This window comes from Bubalus bubalis, chromosome 16 (assembly GCF_019923935.1).
Source record: "Bubalus bubalis isolate 160015118507 breed Murrah chromosome 16, NDDB_SH_1, whole genome shotgun sequence".
In the NCBI taxonomy this organism is placed as follows: domain Eukaryota; kingdom Metazoa; phylum Chordata; class Mammalia; order Artiodactyla; family Bovidae; genus Bubalus; species Bubalus bubalis.
In genome coordinates, this window is record NC_059172.1 from 37,524,511 (window position 1) to 37,539,794 (window position 15,284).

A 15,284-nucleotide genomic window follows, 5' to 3' on the forward strand; every position below is an offset into this window, starting at 1 on the left:
ACTGCAACTAGAAGAAGCCCCCACACAACAACAAAGATCCAGTGTAACCAAAAATCAAATAAATAAATTTGTAAAAAGGGATTTAAAAAAAATTAGTCCTTTAATTGTATTTCCTCAATAAAGCTAAATAAATAGATAAATAAATAAAAATTTTCATGGCGACATAGTGTTCTAGGATTATCCTGTGCCCAAGAAGGTGGGAGACTTTTGATAGGGACTTCTCTGCTCAAGATTGTTCCCATCAGGTGTGGTTTCAACTCCCATCTCCTAGGAGATGGTGTAATGCTTTTGGGGAGCAAGTAGAACACTGGACAGGAAGGGTTGATTCAAATTGGTTGACTGGGGGACTTTCCTGGTAGTCCAGTGGTTAAGACTCTGTACTCCCAAAGCAGGTGGCCCAGGTTCGATCCCTGGTCAGGGGACTAGATCCTACGTTCCATAATGAAGATTGAAGATCCCACATGCCACAACTAAGATATATCACAGCCAAATAAATAAGTATTTGTTTTAAATGGTAGAATGATTGAGGGCCTGTGCACAATTATGAAAGTGGTGGAGACCCTCCACTTCTAGCTGGTCTAGGAAACAGAGATGGCTAAACAGAGCTTCTCAACCTCAGCATTTTGGACAGGACACTGTTGTGGGAGCGATCGTGTGCATTCTAGAATGGTTGGCTGTATCCCTGGTCTCTGTCCACTAGATGGCAGTACCATCCCCTGCAACCAAATTTGTCACAGAGGCCAAAGGCCCCTCCCCTCTTGAGAACCTCTGGGTTAAAGCATTACTCACTCCCCTGTGGCCCTAAGGGACAGCTGCCAACTTGGCCCAGAGTTCCTTCCCTCTTCCTCTTCCTGCCAGGCCAAGATTTCACTTTCGTTTCTCTGCCAGCTCCTCATAAGAAACTGCCTCATGCAGACTGAGCCCTATTTGGTGAGTGAATTCTGACTTTGATTGCCCCTGCTTTTCTTCACCACTGAAACCAAGAGTCTTCTCTGGAAGCTGAAGGTGTGTGGGGAGGTTTGTGGAGGCACAGAGGGCGGGAGACTTTGGAAGGAAAGTACTAGGCTTAATTGGATGAGTTTAGATTGTGGCCCAGGCTTGCACCGAAGGTCAAAAAAGCCAACTTGCAGGCTTCCTGCTGAGTGCAGACAGTTGGCAGCTCTGAGTCTAGAGAAGGAACGGCCTGGAAAGAAGTGAGTGTGGAAGAGGCAGAGGGCCTTGCTTGCTTCCTGGAGGAGCACTTATTTCTCCAGGCTGAGTCCATCTGCATCTCTTTCCTACACCGTAGCTTTGATTGTTTACCTTCCTGAGAGGAAATAGAATCCTCTGTCTGTGTGCTTATCTTTCTCTGTGTGTGTGTGTCTCTCTCTCTCTCATAAAGAGATGAACAGAAAATCTACTCACCTCCACCTCCTCAGAAGAAAACCTGGTGAAGGAGGTCCCTGTTTTCCAACTGTGTGAAGCCCCAGCTTCTTGTATGGAGCATCAGACAGAATAGAGCCTTGGGAACATGGCCAGGGGCAATGTTGAAGTTGATCCTTTCGCCCTCCTCCTAGCACCACTGAGGAGCTGTCTGTGGCCGTCCTGACATCCCCTCAGCTTCTGTCCTGCCTGAGGATGGCAGGTTGGATGTTATGACAATTGCCCACCTCTATGGCTTCCACTTAACATGTGTCCCGCTGAGGTCCAGTCTCAGGAATCTGCTTGCACTTCCCTGAATAGACCTGCTACTCTCTCTTCAGTAGTCTCTGCTGCCTTGGAGCTTTTCTTCCTTCTTCTTCCGCTTAGACACACCTTTGCAGTGATTGTTCCCTCAATTACTTATTATTTACAATAGACCACTAATTAATAAGGAGTTGATTATTGCTCAGAAGGAGTCCAAAGACTCAGCGGTCTTGCCAAGAAGTTTGCTCTTATCGATTTACACTAAGGATGTCCCATCTTAAGCTCACATTTCACAGTGATTGATATCTTTCTTTATTGTTATTATCCTATCTTATTTTTTTATTTTAAAATTTATTTTATTGAAGTGTAGTTGATTTACAATGTTGTGTTAATTTCTGCTAGGCAGAAAAGTGATCCAGTTATACATATATATTATTTTTTATATGCTTTTCCATTAGGTTTATCATAGGATATTGAGTATAGTTCCCTGTGCCATAGAGTGGGACCTTAATGTCCATTGATAGAAGAATGGATAAAGAAGCTGTGCTACATATACACAAGGATTGATATCTTACTTACCTTCTGATACATGGCCTCTCTGTTCTGTGTGCCTACTTTTCAGAAGTCATTGTTACTGCCTTTCTGTGTGTCTATGCCTTACTCTTGAATAGGATCCACTTCTCCCCAGATAACAATTGTCTTCTCAGGGTCAAAAATAAGGTGCAATAAATAGGAGGAAAATAGATTTATTCATTTATTTTTAAGATGTATTTCATAGGAACTAAAGCAGGCGGCTGGCTTTTAAAAGTACAATGAATATCCATTCAGCATACAATAAATGTTAAATACAGATAGTAGCTTACATTAGAGCTGGGAAGAGATTGTAAACAAACAAAACTAAATGTAGTATATAAGAAGATGATGAATATTATGGAAGAACATTTTTTAAATGTTGACTCAGGCTGAGGGATCTGCAAAGACCCAGTAAAGGTCTTGCAATTTTAAGTAGTGCTCTTGAAGCCTCATTGATTTGTTTTTTACAAATTTTGATCACACCCTGTGGCATGTAGGACCTAGGTTCCCCAACCAGGGATCGAACTTGCATCTCTTGCATTGGAAGGTGGAGTCAACCACTGGACCAATAGGGAAGTCCCAAAGGTCTCATTGTGAAAAGAAAATTGAGCACAATCTTACAAATGTGAGAGACTTAAAGGCCTGCTTTTCTCATTGGCAGTTCCTGACTCAGGAAACCCAGAGAAGAGTCTGGGATGTTGTCCAGAAGCTCCTAGGGCCATCCTTCCCTGCACTCCACTTTCTAGAGACACTTTCATTTTACTGTCTAATCTGCAGAGAAGCATAGAGTTTATAATATCATGAATCCAGATATTAGGAGAAGACTCAAGTATAGGATGCATTCATTTGACACCATGGCAACTATCTGACCTGGGAGTTCTATCAGGTAGATACTTCTTGTATTCCCTTCTCCATGTCCCTGAAAAATGGCTGCTGGGCTCTTGGGGTCATTCTTGGGTCTTGGTTGGGTCACTGCCCATGTTTGGGGGCTCTGGCTCCTCTGCACCTTTCTCCTTTTGCAGCCATTTATGGTGGCATCCACTTTGACATCAGTTCCTTGCAGCCAAACTCTAAACAGGAGATCCAAAGCCCCACAGTGGAATGCATGTTCTACTCTTCCCTCCTCTGTAGACTCTTAGTGTTTCTCAGTATTGAGTGGATTCTCAATAGAATGAAAACATATCATGCCAATGTTGGCTCATAGCTTCAGTTGTAAGCTAGGATGGACAGTGTCATATTATGTAAACCCCTGGTCTTGCCAGTTATCAGAGCCTGATCTGACACATAGTCACTGCAGCCAGGAGTTAACAACATATGGCCTTTAGACAATTTTCAGTATCTCTACCATTGGCTAGATTATACCCACCAGCTTTACTTCTCACCAGGTTCACTTCATGGATGATTGGTGAAGTGGACAGATTTCTAGACCTAAATTTATCTCCATGCAGCTTTCATTATGCCCCTCTCCCCGACTCTTTAGAGCAAGGGTAAGTTTATAGCTTATGAATCCCTCAGATCTTTGTTTCAATATCAAACCTTTGCAACTGTATTCGTTTCCTAGGACTGTCACAAAGAAAAATGGATCACAAATTGGGTTGTTCAAGGAACAAAAATTTATTTTCTCACAGTGCAGGAGGCTAGAAGTCCAAAATCAAAGTGGTGGTAGACTTGTTTCTTTTCTGTAGGCTCCAAGGAGGAATCTAGTCCATGTTCACCTCCTAGTTTCTGGTGGCTTTCAGCAATCCTAGTCATTTCTTGCCTCGTGGCTGCACTACTCCAATCTCTGCCACCATTGCCACATGGCCTTCTTTCCAGCGTGTCTGTGTGCCCTCTCGTCTTCTTAAAGGATATTGGTCATTGTGTTTATAGCCCACTTTGTATCAGTATAATCTCATCTCAACTTGATTACATCTGCGAAGACCTTGTTTTCAAATAAGCTCACATTCAAGCAAGTGAATGTATCTGCATATGAGACAAAACACCCATCATAGCAAGTTCCAAGATATTAATATCTACTGAGATATTCCCTTATTTTTATTTCTGTAAATTTTTGCTTCATAGTTCCTTGTACTAAGGAGTCCAGGTTCTGAGAGTCAGCATCGCCATGCTACCACTCTGCGACAGGACCTCTGATGACCACGAGCACTAGTTTCGGGGTTGGTTTGCCATTCCCACTCATGTATCTTAGCAGAGCAGAAGCCAACCAGGTTCACTTAGCCTAGCAGGGGCGCAGAGGAGAAGAGACCCAGAAGTCAGTATGGCCACCTCTGGTGGGCTCTGCATGAGGGGCCATATTGTAGTATAGTAGGTACGTAGTCTCTCTCTTCAGGTCATTGCAAGAGAACAAGATCAGGTGGATATGTATGAAACTAATGTAGTTTAAGTAAGTTTTGTGCCAGCAGATTGATTACCTTGTAAGAACCAGAAGCATAGCTTACAGGACCCTATAGGTGACCCTATAATAGTCACAACTTCTTTGACGAAGCTGAGGTCTCTGTTTACTAAAAATAACAAAAATAAAGAACAGGAGAAGGTAATGCCAATGTCTTACTTCTTACAGGAAATAAAGACTTAAGCCTGATGATAATCCTTCATTCCCATATACACAATCTCTAACTCCCAAGCCTGTCATTTTGTCTCATTTCTCATTCTCTTCTGCTTCTCTCCATTGTTTCCATCAACTTGTCCTACAAACTTCCATCACTGAACCTCTGCTCTTTGGAAGGAGACTTCACATCATGTAGGAATTGTAAAATTTCTGGTCCCTGCTGGGTTCTTGCCATTCTGAAAGCCTAGCAGCTCTCTGTATACCAGTCAGGCTGACATTTTAAAGCAGGTCAAAGATGCCGTGCCTTTCACTAACAGGACATTCACATAGGTGACTCCTTTTCTCTAAAATATTTTTTTCCTCTAATTTCATATTCCCTTCTCATCATTCAGCTTTCGATTAAAATCTTACTTATTCAGCAGCAATATCTTCGATATTCTCCTATTTGGAAAATTATTTTATTTCTCAAAAATATGTACCTCTAGGTAATAATGTTTATCACACCCACCAGGCCTCTGAAAGAGGACCCTGAAGACACTATGAGTGAAGTGAGTGAAGTCGCTCAGTTGCGTCTGACTCTTTGCGACCCCATCAGGCTCCTCCAGGCAAGAATACTGGAGTGGGTTGCCATTTCCTTCTCCAGGAGATCTCCCCGCCCCAGGGATTGAACCTGGGTCTCCCGTATTGTAGGCAGACGCTTTACTGTCTGAGCCACCAGGGAAGTCACCCCAATTCAACTTATTGATTTGAATGATCTTTTTAAGTCACTTGATTCTATTTATGCATCTGAATAAAGGGAGTACTCATTTCACAAGGATTTTTGTATGCAGAAAAAATAGGTTGAAGTGACTTATAAATTCTAACTGGCTAGACAATTGTTACAAATAGCTGTGAAAAGAAGTAAAAGGCAAAGGAGAAAAGGAACGATATACCCATTTGAATGCAGACTTCCAAAGAATAGCAAGGAGAGATAAGAAAGCCTTCCTCCTAGATCAGTGCAAAGAAATAGAGGAAAACAATAGAATGGGAAAGACTAGAGATCTCTTCAAGAAAATCAGAGATACCAAAGGAACATTTCATGCAAAGATGGGCTCAATAAAGGACAAAAATGGTATGGACTTAACAGAAGCAGAAGATATTAAGAAGAAGTGACAAGAATACCCAGAAGAACTATACAAAAAAGATCTTCATGACCCAGATAATCACGATGGTGTGATCACTCACCTAGAGCCAGACATCCTGGAATGTGAAGTCAAATGGGCCTAGGAACCATCACTACGAACAAAGCTAGTGGAGGTGATGGAATTCCAGTTGAACTATTTCAAATCCTGAAAGATGATGCTGTGAAAGTGCTGCACTCAATATGCCAGCAAATTTGGAAAACTCAGCAGTGGCCACAGGACTGGAAAAGGTCAATTTTCATTCCAATCCCAAAGAAAGGCAATGCCAAAGAATGCTCAAACTACCGCACAATTGCACTCATCTCACATACTAGTGAAATAATGCTCAAAATTCTCCAAGCTAGGCTTCAACAGTATGTAAACCGTGACCTTCCAGATGTTCAAGTTGGATTTAGAAAAGGCAGAGGAACCAGAGATCAAATTGCCAACATCCGTTGGATCATGGAAAAAGCAAGAGAGTTCCAGAAGAACATCTACTTCTGTTTTATTGACTATGCCAAAGCCTTTGACTGTGTGGATCACAATAAACTGTGGAAAATTCTTAAAGATATGCGAATACGAGACCACCTGACCTGCCTCTTGAGAAATCTGTATGCAGGTCAGGAAGCAACAGTTAGAACTGGACATGGAACAACAGACTGGTTCTAAATAGGAAAAGGAGTATGTCAAGGCTGTATATTGTCACCCTGTTTATTTAACTTCTATGCAAGTACATCATGAGAAAAGCTGGGCTGGATGAAGCACAAGCTGGAATCAAGATTGCTGGGAGAAATATCAATAACGTCAGATATGCAGATGACACCACCCTTATGGCAGAAAGTGAAGAAGAACTAAACAGCCTCTTGATGAAAGTGAAAGAGGAGAGTGAAAAAGTGGACTTAAAGCTCAACATTCAGAAAACTGAATTAAGACCATGGCATCTGGTCCCATCACTTCATGGCCAATAGATGCGGAAACAATGGAAACAGTGAGAGGCTTTATTTCTGGGGCTCCAAAATCATTGCAGATGGTGACTGCAGCCATGAAATTAAAGGACACTTACTTCTAGGAAGATAAGTTATAACCAACCTAGACAGCATATTAAAAAGCAGAGACATTACTTTGCCAACAAAGGTCCATCTAGTCAAAGCTATGGTTTTTCCAGTAGTCATGTATGGATGTGAGAGTTGGACTATAAAGAAAGCTAAGCACCAAAGAATTGATGCTTTTGAATTGTGGTGTTGGAGAAGACTCTTGAGAGTCCCTTGGACTGCAAGGGGATCTCACCTGTCCATCCTAAAGGAAATCAGTCCCGAACATTCATTGGAAGGACTGATGCTGAAATTGAAACTCCAGTACTTTGGCTACCTGATGCAAAGAACTCACTCCTTGGAAAAGACCCTGATGCTGGGAAAGATTGAAGGTGGAAGGAGAATGGGGACGACAGAGGCTGAGATGGTTGGATGGCATCACCGACTCCATGGGCATGAGTTTGAGTAGACTCCAGCAGTTGCTTATGGACAGGGAGGCCTGGTGTGCTGCAGTCCCTGGAGTCACAAATAGTCAGAGCCAACTAAGCAACTGAACTGAACTGAGACAATTGCTAGTCATAAAATTACTTTCCTCTTATAATGTTTACTCTGTCTGTGTGTGTCTCTGGGGAGTGAGTGTAAGTATGTGGGAGGACTCCTTATGGAAAGGTATATTGGGAGAGACAGATGGGAAAATCGATTGATTGATCCATAGATAAATCTTTACTGAAAAACTATCTGTGCTCCTAAAGCTCACCTATAGGAGAACAGCTAATTAATGGAAAGAAAAGAGGAAATGCTGAGTTTTTTTTTTTTAAAAAAAGGTCTAATTTCCTCTGGAGAAGTGAGAAGATCCTTTATGTATTCATCAAACATAATGTTCCCGGTGCTAGGCATTAGAGATACAGCAGTGAATAAAAACAAGTGCCTAATCTACACAGATTGCATTTTTGGAGTAGGATACTTTAAGAAAGGTATCATATATTATACAGTGATAATAAGAAAAAGATGGTAAGTGCACACAAAGTGATGTATTGATGCTTGTGCTGTAGATGAGTTAATCGCATAAGGCCCTGCAAAGGAGAGGCCATATAAGGAGGGAGTCAGATGAAGCATAACAGGAAGTCATGCAAATATCAAGGGAAAGATCATTGTAGGGTGAAAGAAAAACAAACTGCAAAAGCCCTGAGGCATTAATGGCTTTCCCAGGCCATTAATTCCATTTGTTCTTTCTTGTTCTTCAGTATTTCAGTCTTAATCAGTTTTTAATGTCTGCATGATTGAAATCTTTTTTATCTATGCCAGTCTTACATATCTCTTTTCAATTTGCCCATCCATCCCAGAATCCTTAAGCAAGAAGAGCTCCAGAAGTTTGGACAGGAGGAAGCCAGGGAGCAGCTGCTATGGCTTTAAATACTGTGGTGAACCTACAGGAAGAGGTATCCTGTCCCATCTGCAGGGAGCTTTTAACAGAACCCCTAAGTCTAGACTGCGGTCACAGCTTCTGCCAGACTTGCATCACTAACAAGGAGACAGACACCAGCCTAGGAGGGGACAGCAGCTGTCCTGTGTGTGGTGCGCGGTACTCACTTGGAAACCTGTGGCCTAATCTGCACCTGGCCAACATAGTGGAGAAACTCAGAAAGGTCAAGCTGAGCCCAGAGGAGGGGCAGAAGACAAGTCTCTGTGTGCACCATGAAGAGAAGCTCCTACTCTTCTGTAAGGAAGATAGAAAAGTCATTTGTCATCTTTGTGAAGAATCTCAGGAGCACCATGGTCACCACATATTCCTCATGGAAGAGGCAGTCAAGGAAAGTCAGGTAGGGCCCAGGATGCAAATTAGTACTTGGTGGAAAATCTTACCTTTTCGTTTGCTCTGTTTGGCACCATAGTAGTGAGCTCTGTTATCTCCGATGTATGTCTCTTAACGGTATGCTCCATTTCCAATGTCTGAAGGACATTTCTGTGTTTTTCTCTAGTTACATAAAGAAGGAGCCAAAAGTATAGACTCTTGGCTGAAAGTGAGAGGTTTTCTTCTTTTGTCTCTTTTGTTGTATTGATTGGCTATTCCTTCACCAGATTAGCTCTAGTTGCTGAGATTAGCTCTCAGCAGAATGGGTGCTGTTGAAGATTGTAGATTGGATATAGAAAGAGTGTCAATAAGAAAAAAGGACATTCCTTGCAAGAGCAGAATCAGTAATTACTCTAAAAAAGAGAGAGAATTGGCAAGGATAGTGACTTTCACCACTTAGGAATAAACAATGCATTTACCTTCTCAGATTTTCTTCTATCTCATGTCATCAATTTTAATGATAAGATTCAAACTGGTTTCCATAAACTGGTCTCTTCTGAGATCAGCATGGTTTCTTCCCTGTTTATTCTCTGTCCAGGTGCTGAAAAAGCCCAAAGTTTGATGCTGATGTAGTTCCTCCCTTATAGGAGATGATCCAGGCAGCTCTGACAAGGCTGAGGAAGGAGCAGCAGAAGGCTGAGAAGTTGGAAGCTGACATCAGAGAAGAGAGAACTTCCTGGAAGGTGGGAGGAGACTCTTCCTAATGCATTTCTGAGTTAGGAGTCAGCACAACTGTCTCTCCTCCTGTCCTAATCATTAGGAAGCCCCTTCCTCTTGTCTCCTGGCATTAAATGAGTCCAGGTGCCATTTTATTTGTGATCTCCTTTGTCCTTTCCCTGTGGGAAGTAGGGGCTAGAGAGTGGATATGTTTCAAACATACACAGAGTTTTGGAATTCAACATGAAGACTGACTTTATGGTGAGTCTGTGTTGTTGTGCTCAGTTGCTTCAGTCGTGTCTGACTCTTTGCAACCCTATGGACTGTAGCCTGCCAGTCTCCTCTGTTCATGAGATTCTCCAGGCAAGAATACTGGAATGGGTTGTCATTCCCTTCACAGGGGATTTTCCTATCTCAGGGACTGAACCCAAGTCTCATGAGTCTCCTGCATTGCACACATGTTCTTTGCCACTGAGCCACCAGGGAAGCCCTCTATGGTGAAGAAGCCTGGAGAATTCTGTCTTCCATTCCTCCTGCAAGTCTCTGACACCTTCAATGAAAGACAATGGCAAAAGACTGAGCTTTTTCTCAAGGTTCAAACTTAGGGACTGTAGTAATGCAGGGAGGCATGAGTGTCTGGCACAGCTATACAGAACTCAAACCTCACTCAGACTTTACATTTTGGCCCAGGGTTGGCAGATAAGATTGTCTGAGACCTTTTTGATGTGTACTGAGGGAAAATAATAGAAAAAAAAAAAATCTGAGCTTTCCCCAAAATTGCTTGCCTACTTTAACTCCCCTCCTGGTAAGAAGCCCCTGAAAAATATTTTCCTGGCTTTTAATCCCTTACACAGACTTCCCAGCTGACAGATTCATTCCATCTCCCTCTTGTCTAACCTTACAGTATCAGATTCAGACTGAGAGACAAAGGATACAAACAGAGTTTAATCAGCTTAGAAGCATCCTAGACAGTGAGGAGCGAAGAGAATTGCAGAAATTAGAGGAAGAGGAGAAGAAGACCTTGGATAGCTTGGCTGTGGCTGAAGCTGAGCTGGTTCAGCAGGGCGAGCTGCTGAAGGAACTCATCTCAGATCTGGAGCGCCGCAGTGAATGGTCAGCTGTGGAGCTGCTGCAGGTGAGGAAGGAAGGCCATCCAACCTGCGGTTCTGAACCCGTGTCAGTTACCTTCTCATCTGTGTCCTTGAGTTCTAATCCTGTTGTTGTCACTAAGAGGCTCCTTTGAAATATTTATCAAGCTTATCTTCACTCATATTGATGGCTTTTCTAATGTTGAAGCAACCTGGCATTTCTGGGATAAATTCAAGTTGACTATGATGTATAATGGGCTTCCCAGGTGGCACTCGTGGTAAAGAACCTGCCTGCCAATGCAGGAGACATAACAGATCTGGGTTTGATTTCTGGAATGGCAACCTACTCCAATATTCTTGCCTGGAGAATCCCATGGACAGAGGAGCCTGGGAGGCTACAGTCCACAGAGTAGGAAAGAATCAGACATAAATGAATTGACTTAGCATGCATGGACGCATGATGTATAATCTTTTATATTTTGCTGGATTAATTTTTCTAGTGTTTCACTGAAAAAGTTTCATGTCTATATTCATAAGGGATATTAGCCTGTAGTTTACTTTTCTTGTAATTGTCTTTGTCTCATTTTAGTATCAGAATAGTATTGGCCTCATGGAATGAGTTGGGAAGTGTTTCCTCATCTTCTGTTTTTTGGAAGAATTTGTGAAGTATTTGTATTATTTTGTCTTTAAAACTATCAGAATTCACCAGTGAAGCCATCTAGAACTGGATTTTCCTTTGCAGAAAGTTTTTGGTTTCCAGCCCAATCTCTACATATTTTAGGTCTATTCAGTTTTTCTATTTCTCTGTGAATTAGTATGGATAGTTTCTGTGTTTGAAGGAATTTGTCCATTTAGTTTACATTATCTCATTTGTTGGTATACAATTTTTCATAGCCTTTATAATCTTTTAATTTCTGTTAATTCAGTAGTACCATCTCTTCTCTAATTCTTGTTTTAGTAATTTGCCGCCTATGTATTTTTTTCTTGAGATATCTAGCTAAAGAGTTATCTATTTTATTGATTTTTTCAAATAATTTCAAATAACTTTGACTGCTCTGTTTTTCTCTATAGTTTTCCTATTCTTTGTTTCCTTAATCCTGCTGTTTTATTTCTTCTCCTTGACTTGTGTTTTCTTTCTTCCTCCTAGGACATGAGTGGAATCATGAAATGGTGCGTATGGGTGATCAAGAGTCATGCTCATGTGGTATGAAGAAAGGTTGGTAGCCATGAGAGCAGAATGAAAAATCTCCCCAAACAATGAAATTTTGATGTAGTATTATTTTAAACTGTGGTCATAGATGAGGATTTAGTGTTCTATAGCTTTTGAGAATGAGCCGGATTCTATGTTAATGAATTCGGTAGTTGGAATTCACAGAGTTAGGGTCTATAAGGATAAAGAGGATAAAGGATTTTACTGTTAGATTCTTGTGACTTCACTCATTTATTTCACCCTCTGTCCTTTGGTTTCTTTATTTCACTGATGCTCGCGTTAGCACATGGACCTTGTCAAGCCCTAAAATAGTTACGCGGGTCAGCTTTAAAGAGGGAAAAAAAAAAAGTTTTGTTTTGTTTTAAATTTTGCCTACATAGAAGTACAGTGGGACTACACCATTCCACAAGGTTCTCTTTAGATTTATAAAAGCAGACCTGAGCCTTGAGGTTATTGGTTTTGACTCTGGTGGCAATAATTAATCTTTTCCAAGTCACACATTTTAGAAACTTATATGGGAAAGTGTAGTCTTTGTGTCTAAAGTTTGCTGATCCATCTAGCACCACCAAATTCTTTACAAACACATGAAATTCTAACCATTTTCAGTTCAGTAGTCATAACTTCTCTTTTGCCAGAAGTTTTTAACTTTTTCCCAGAACTCCTTAAAATCTCCAATGTTGTTTGTGGGCCACAGCCCTGGAAGTAAAGCTTTGAACCAGGGCACAGGCTTATCGACTCTCCAAAAATAGACCCATACCACAGTCAGGATCTGTAGCCTCCCTACTGATCTGCCTGGGAACGTCCATCTGGGAGACCCATTGTGTATGATGACTTTTCCATATTAGTACCATTTTAGAGGTAGCAAAGGGTTTCCCTGGTGATTCAGACAGTAAAAGAATCCATCTGCAATGCAGGAGACCTGGGTTGGGAAGACTCTGGAGGAAAGCATGGAGGAATACTCACTCCAGTATTCTTGCTTGGAGAATCCCCATGGACAGAAGAGCCTGATGGGCTACAGTCCATGGGGTCGCAAAGATTTGGACATGACTGAGCAGCTAAGCACAGCACAGCACAACACAGAGGTAGCAAAAGCCTTTCCTATACAGTATTTCACCTAGTTTCATATTCATTCCATGAAGTATCAAAAGAAGGGCTAATATATTCCATTTCTAGAAGGACAGAGCTTTTTATTGTGTTTTTTTAAGTGAAGGTGTTCTTCCTAAGTGGGCAGGAAGACACGAGCACATTTCTTTTGTCTGCGGTGTCGGAGCCTTCACTTCTCCCCTCCTGGGGTTTCTCAGGGAGGAAGGTTTAAGTGCATCATTGCATGGAAGGAGAGGAAGGCAGTGGTATTAAAAGGATGGAATGTAAGAGATGCAGGGTCAACATTTTTGTCATCTCCAGGAGTGAGATCTGGACACTGAAGAAGCCAAAAATGGTTTCCAAGAAACTGAAGAATGTATTCCGTGTTCCAGATCTGCATGGAATGCTGCACACGTTTAAAGGTGTGGAAGCCAGGGCAGGAGTGTGGATATGGGATTCTTGTGGTGCCAGGGACTAAATTTCGGCACAAGTTGGGGTTGAAAGAAGGAGGGTGTTCAGAGAAGGGGTATTGCTGAAGAGGATGTGGTTATATAAAAGGGAGAATGGCTAGGTTTCTGGTTCATCCTCTCATTCACCACTTCATAGCTTTACAGTGGTCCTACCTCTTACCCCACCCTAGAAAAGAAGTAGGTATCAGTGCTTAGTCACTTGCATCAATCAACATCATTGAATCTTTTATCATTTCAGACCTAACACGCGTCCAGTGCCACTGGGGTAAGAAGATTTATTGGGTCTTCAAATTACTGTGTTCTGACCCCATTTCCGAAGTTTGCAGTTTCAATTAGATTTGGTCATAGCCCATGTGTTCACCTCCTGATATATGCATATAATATGTCACTCTAATGTTTGAACCCCTTTCCCCAGTCCATCAACACAAGTTCTTCACAGTCAATTGCCAAGTTCCCTCTTCATAATGTCACTGGATAAGCTTACCCTATATTTGCCATATGTTTTGATCTTTTTTTTTTCCTCTGCAGTGGACATCACATTGAATCCATTCAACCTAAATTTGAATCTTGTCCTTTCAGAAGATCAGAGACAAGTGCTATCTGTGCCAATATGGCCTGTTAAGTATTATAATTATGGTATCTTGGGCTCCCAATATTTCTCCTCAGGGAAACACTACTGGGAAATAGATGTATCCAAGAAGACTGCCTGGATCCTAGGGGTATACTGTAGAATACGTTCCTGTAATAGAAAGTTTGCTGTTCAACAAAGCACGAGTTATGAAAATGCTTACTCCATATACAGACCTCAATTTGGTTACTGGGTTATAGGGTTAAAGGATAAATTTAGATATGAAGCCTTTGAGGACTCCTCCACCACTCATCCTGACTCAAGAGTCTTAACTCTTTTCATGACTGTTCCTCCCTGTCATGTTGGTGTTTTTCTAGACTATGAAGCAGGCACTGTCTCATTTTTCAATGTCACAAACCATGGGTCACTCATCTATAAGTTCTCTAAGTGCAACTTTTCTCGGAATGCCTATCCATATTTCAATCCTTGGGACTGTCCGGCTCCCATGACACTGTGCCCTCCAAGTTCCTGAAACTTCTGTTCCCTCTCCCACTTCTTATAGTGACCCTTGCCTTGGATTTCATCTTTTATACCTGAGCCGATCTGTGCCATTCACACCATCTCTTCCTTCCAGTCTCCCATCTCTACTTTAGAACTTGTGCTCATCTTTGGGATGCAGAGTACATCTGCTTTGAGTTAGCAGACATGCTTAGTTACCCATTGACTCTCTTTTGATTCTCAAAGAGAGACCTCTAATCCCTTCTAAAGAAAAAACAGTAATGGTATAACGTCTTTGCCCTCATAATCCTCCATAAATTTCTTTTTTGATCACCAACCTAAAGAAACATGGCAAAGCCTGTCTGCCTCCATCTATGACATCCAGGACAATCTACAATCACTCCCCACCCACTACCATCAACTAAGTATTTGAGCGAATGTCTGTTGCCCAGGACACACTCAGTTTATCAAAGGGTCATGGAAAGGAAAACACAAGCAATATCTGTACACAGAATAACAATTTTATGTTCAGAGTGTTGGAGTTCTAATCCTGTCTTGACTTTACAAGGTGTGTAATGATGAAAATTTTCTGAGCTTCTTTTTCCTTAAGTGCAAACTACGGTTTAAAACTGTGCCTGACTCTTAAGATCATTGTGTAAAACTAAATGTCAGTGTAAAACAACTATTTAAGTGTCCTGCACAATTTAATAAAGATTTACTCTATGATTACAGAAAAGTATAAGCTGTGTCAATGTCCTGTGTACATATTTGTGCCCTTCAGATGAACAATAATGGACCTATCAAGTCTCATTTTTCAAGTTCCCAGACTTGGCTGACAAGACCACTCCAGTTCCCATCTTGTTTTACAGAACTTTTTTATA

The 15,284-nt window shown here is 41.5% G+C and overlaps 1 protein-coding gene across 4 annotated transcripts; it reads left to right on the plus strand.

The window, feature by feature from the left end:
- Nucleotides 1-776: 776 nt before the first annotated feature.
- LOC102394761 (tripartite motif-containing protein 34) lies at nucleotides 777-15,142 on the plus strand. Of its 4 annotated transcripts, none has more exons than XM_025266516.2 (8): nucleotides 778-930; nucleotides 8,321-8,797; nucleotides 9,417-9,512; nucleotides 10,391-10,621; nucleotides 11,722-11,744; nucleotides 13,189-13,289; nucleotides 13,576-13,602; nucleotides 13,866-15,142. In XM_025266516.2, the coding sequence occupies exons 2-8, from the start codon at nucleotides 8,381-8,383 to the stop codon at nucleotides 14,435-14,437; spliced, it is 1,467 nt and encodes a 488-aa protein (XP_025122301.2). In that variant the 5' UTR covers nucleotides 778-930; nucleotides 8,321-8,380; the 3' UTR covers nucleotides 14,438-15,142. The 4 variants fall into 4 exon arrangements, with proteins under 4 accessions (XP_025122303.2, XP_025122301.2, XP_025122302.2 ...); XM_025266517.2 differs by having other exon boundaries at nucleotides 863-1,005; XM_025266518.2 differs by lacking the exon at nucleotides 10,391-10,621 and having other exon boundaries at nucleotides 777-930.
- Nucleotides 15,143-15,284: the final 142 nt, after the last annotated feature.

Bases quoted from the DNA above. Each gene is read 5' to 3' on its own strand.
- LOC102394761 (XM_025266516.2), top strand. From the start codon at position 8,381: ATGGCTTTAAATACTGTGGTGAACCTACAGGAAGAGGTATCCTGTCCC. The intron at 8,798-9,416 runs GTAGGGCCCAGG...CCTCCCTTATAG, and splicing joins AGGCAGTCAAGGAAAGTCAG to GAGATGATCCAGGCAGCTCT. The intron at 10,622-11,721 runs GTGAGGAAGGAA...TCTTCCTCCTAG, and splicing joins CAGCTGTGGAGCTGCTGCAG to GACATGAGTGGAATCATGAA.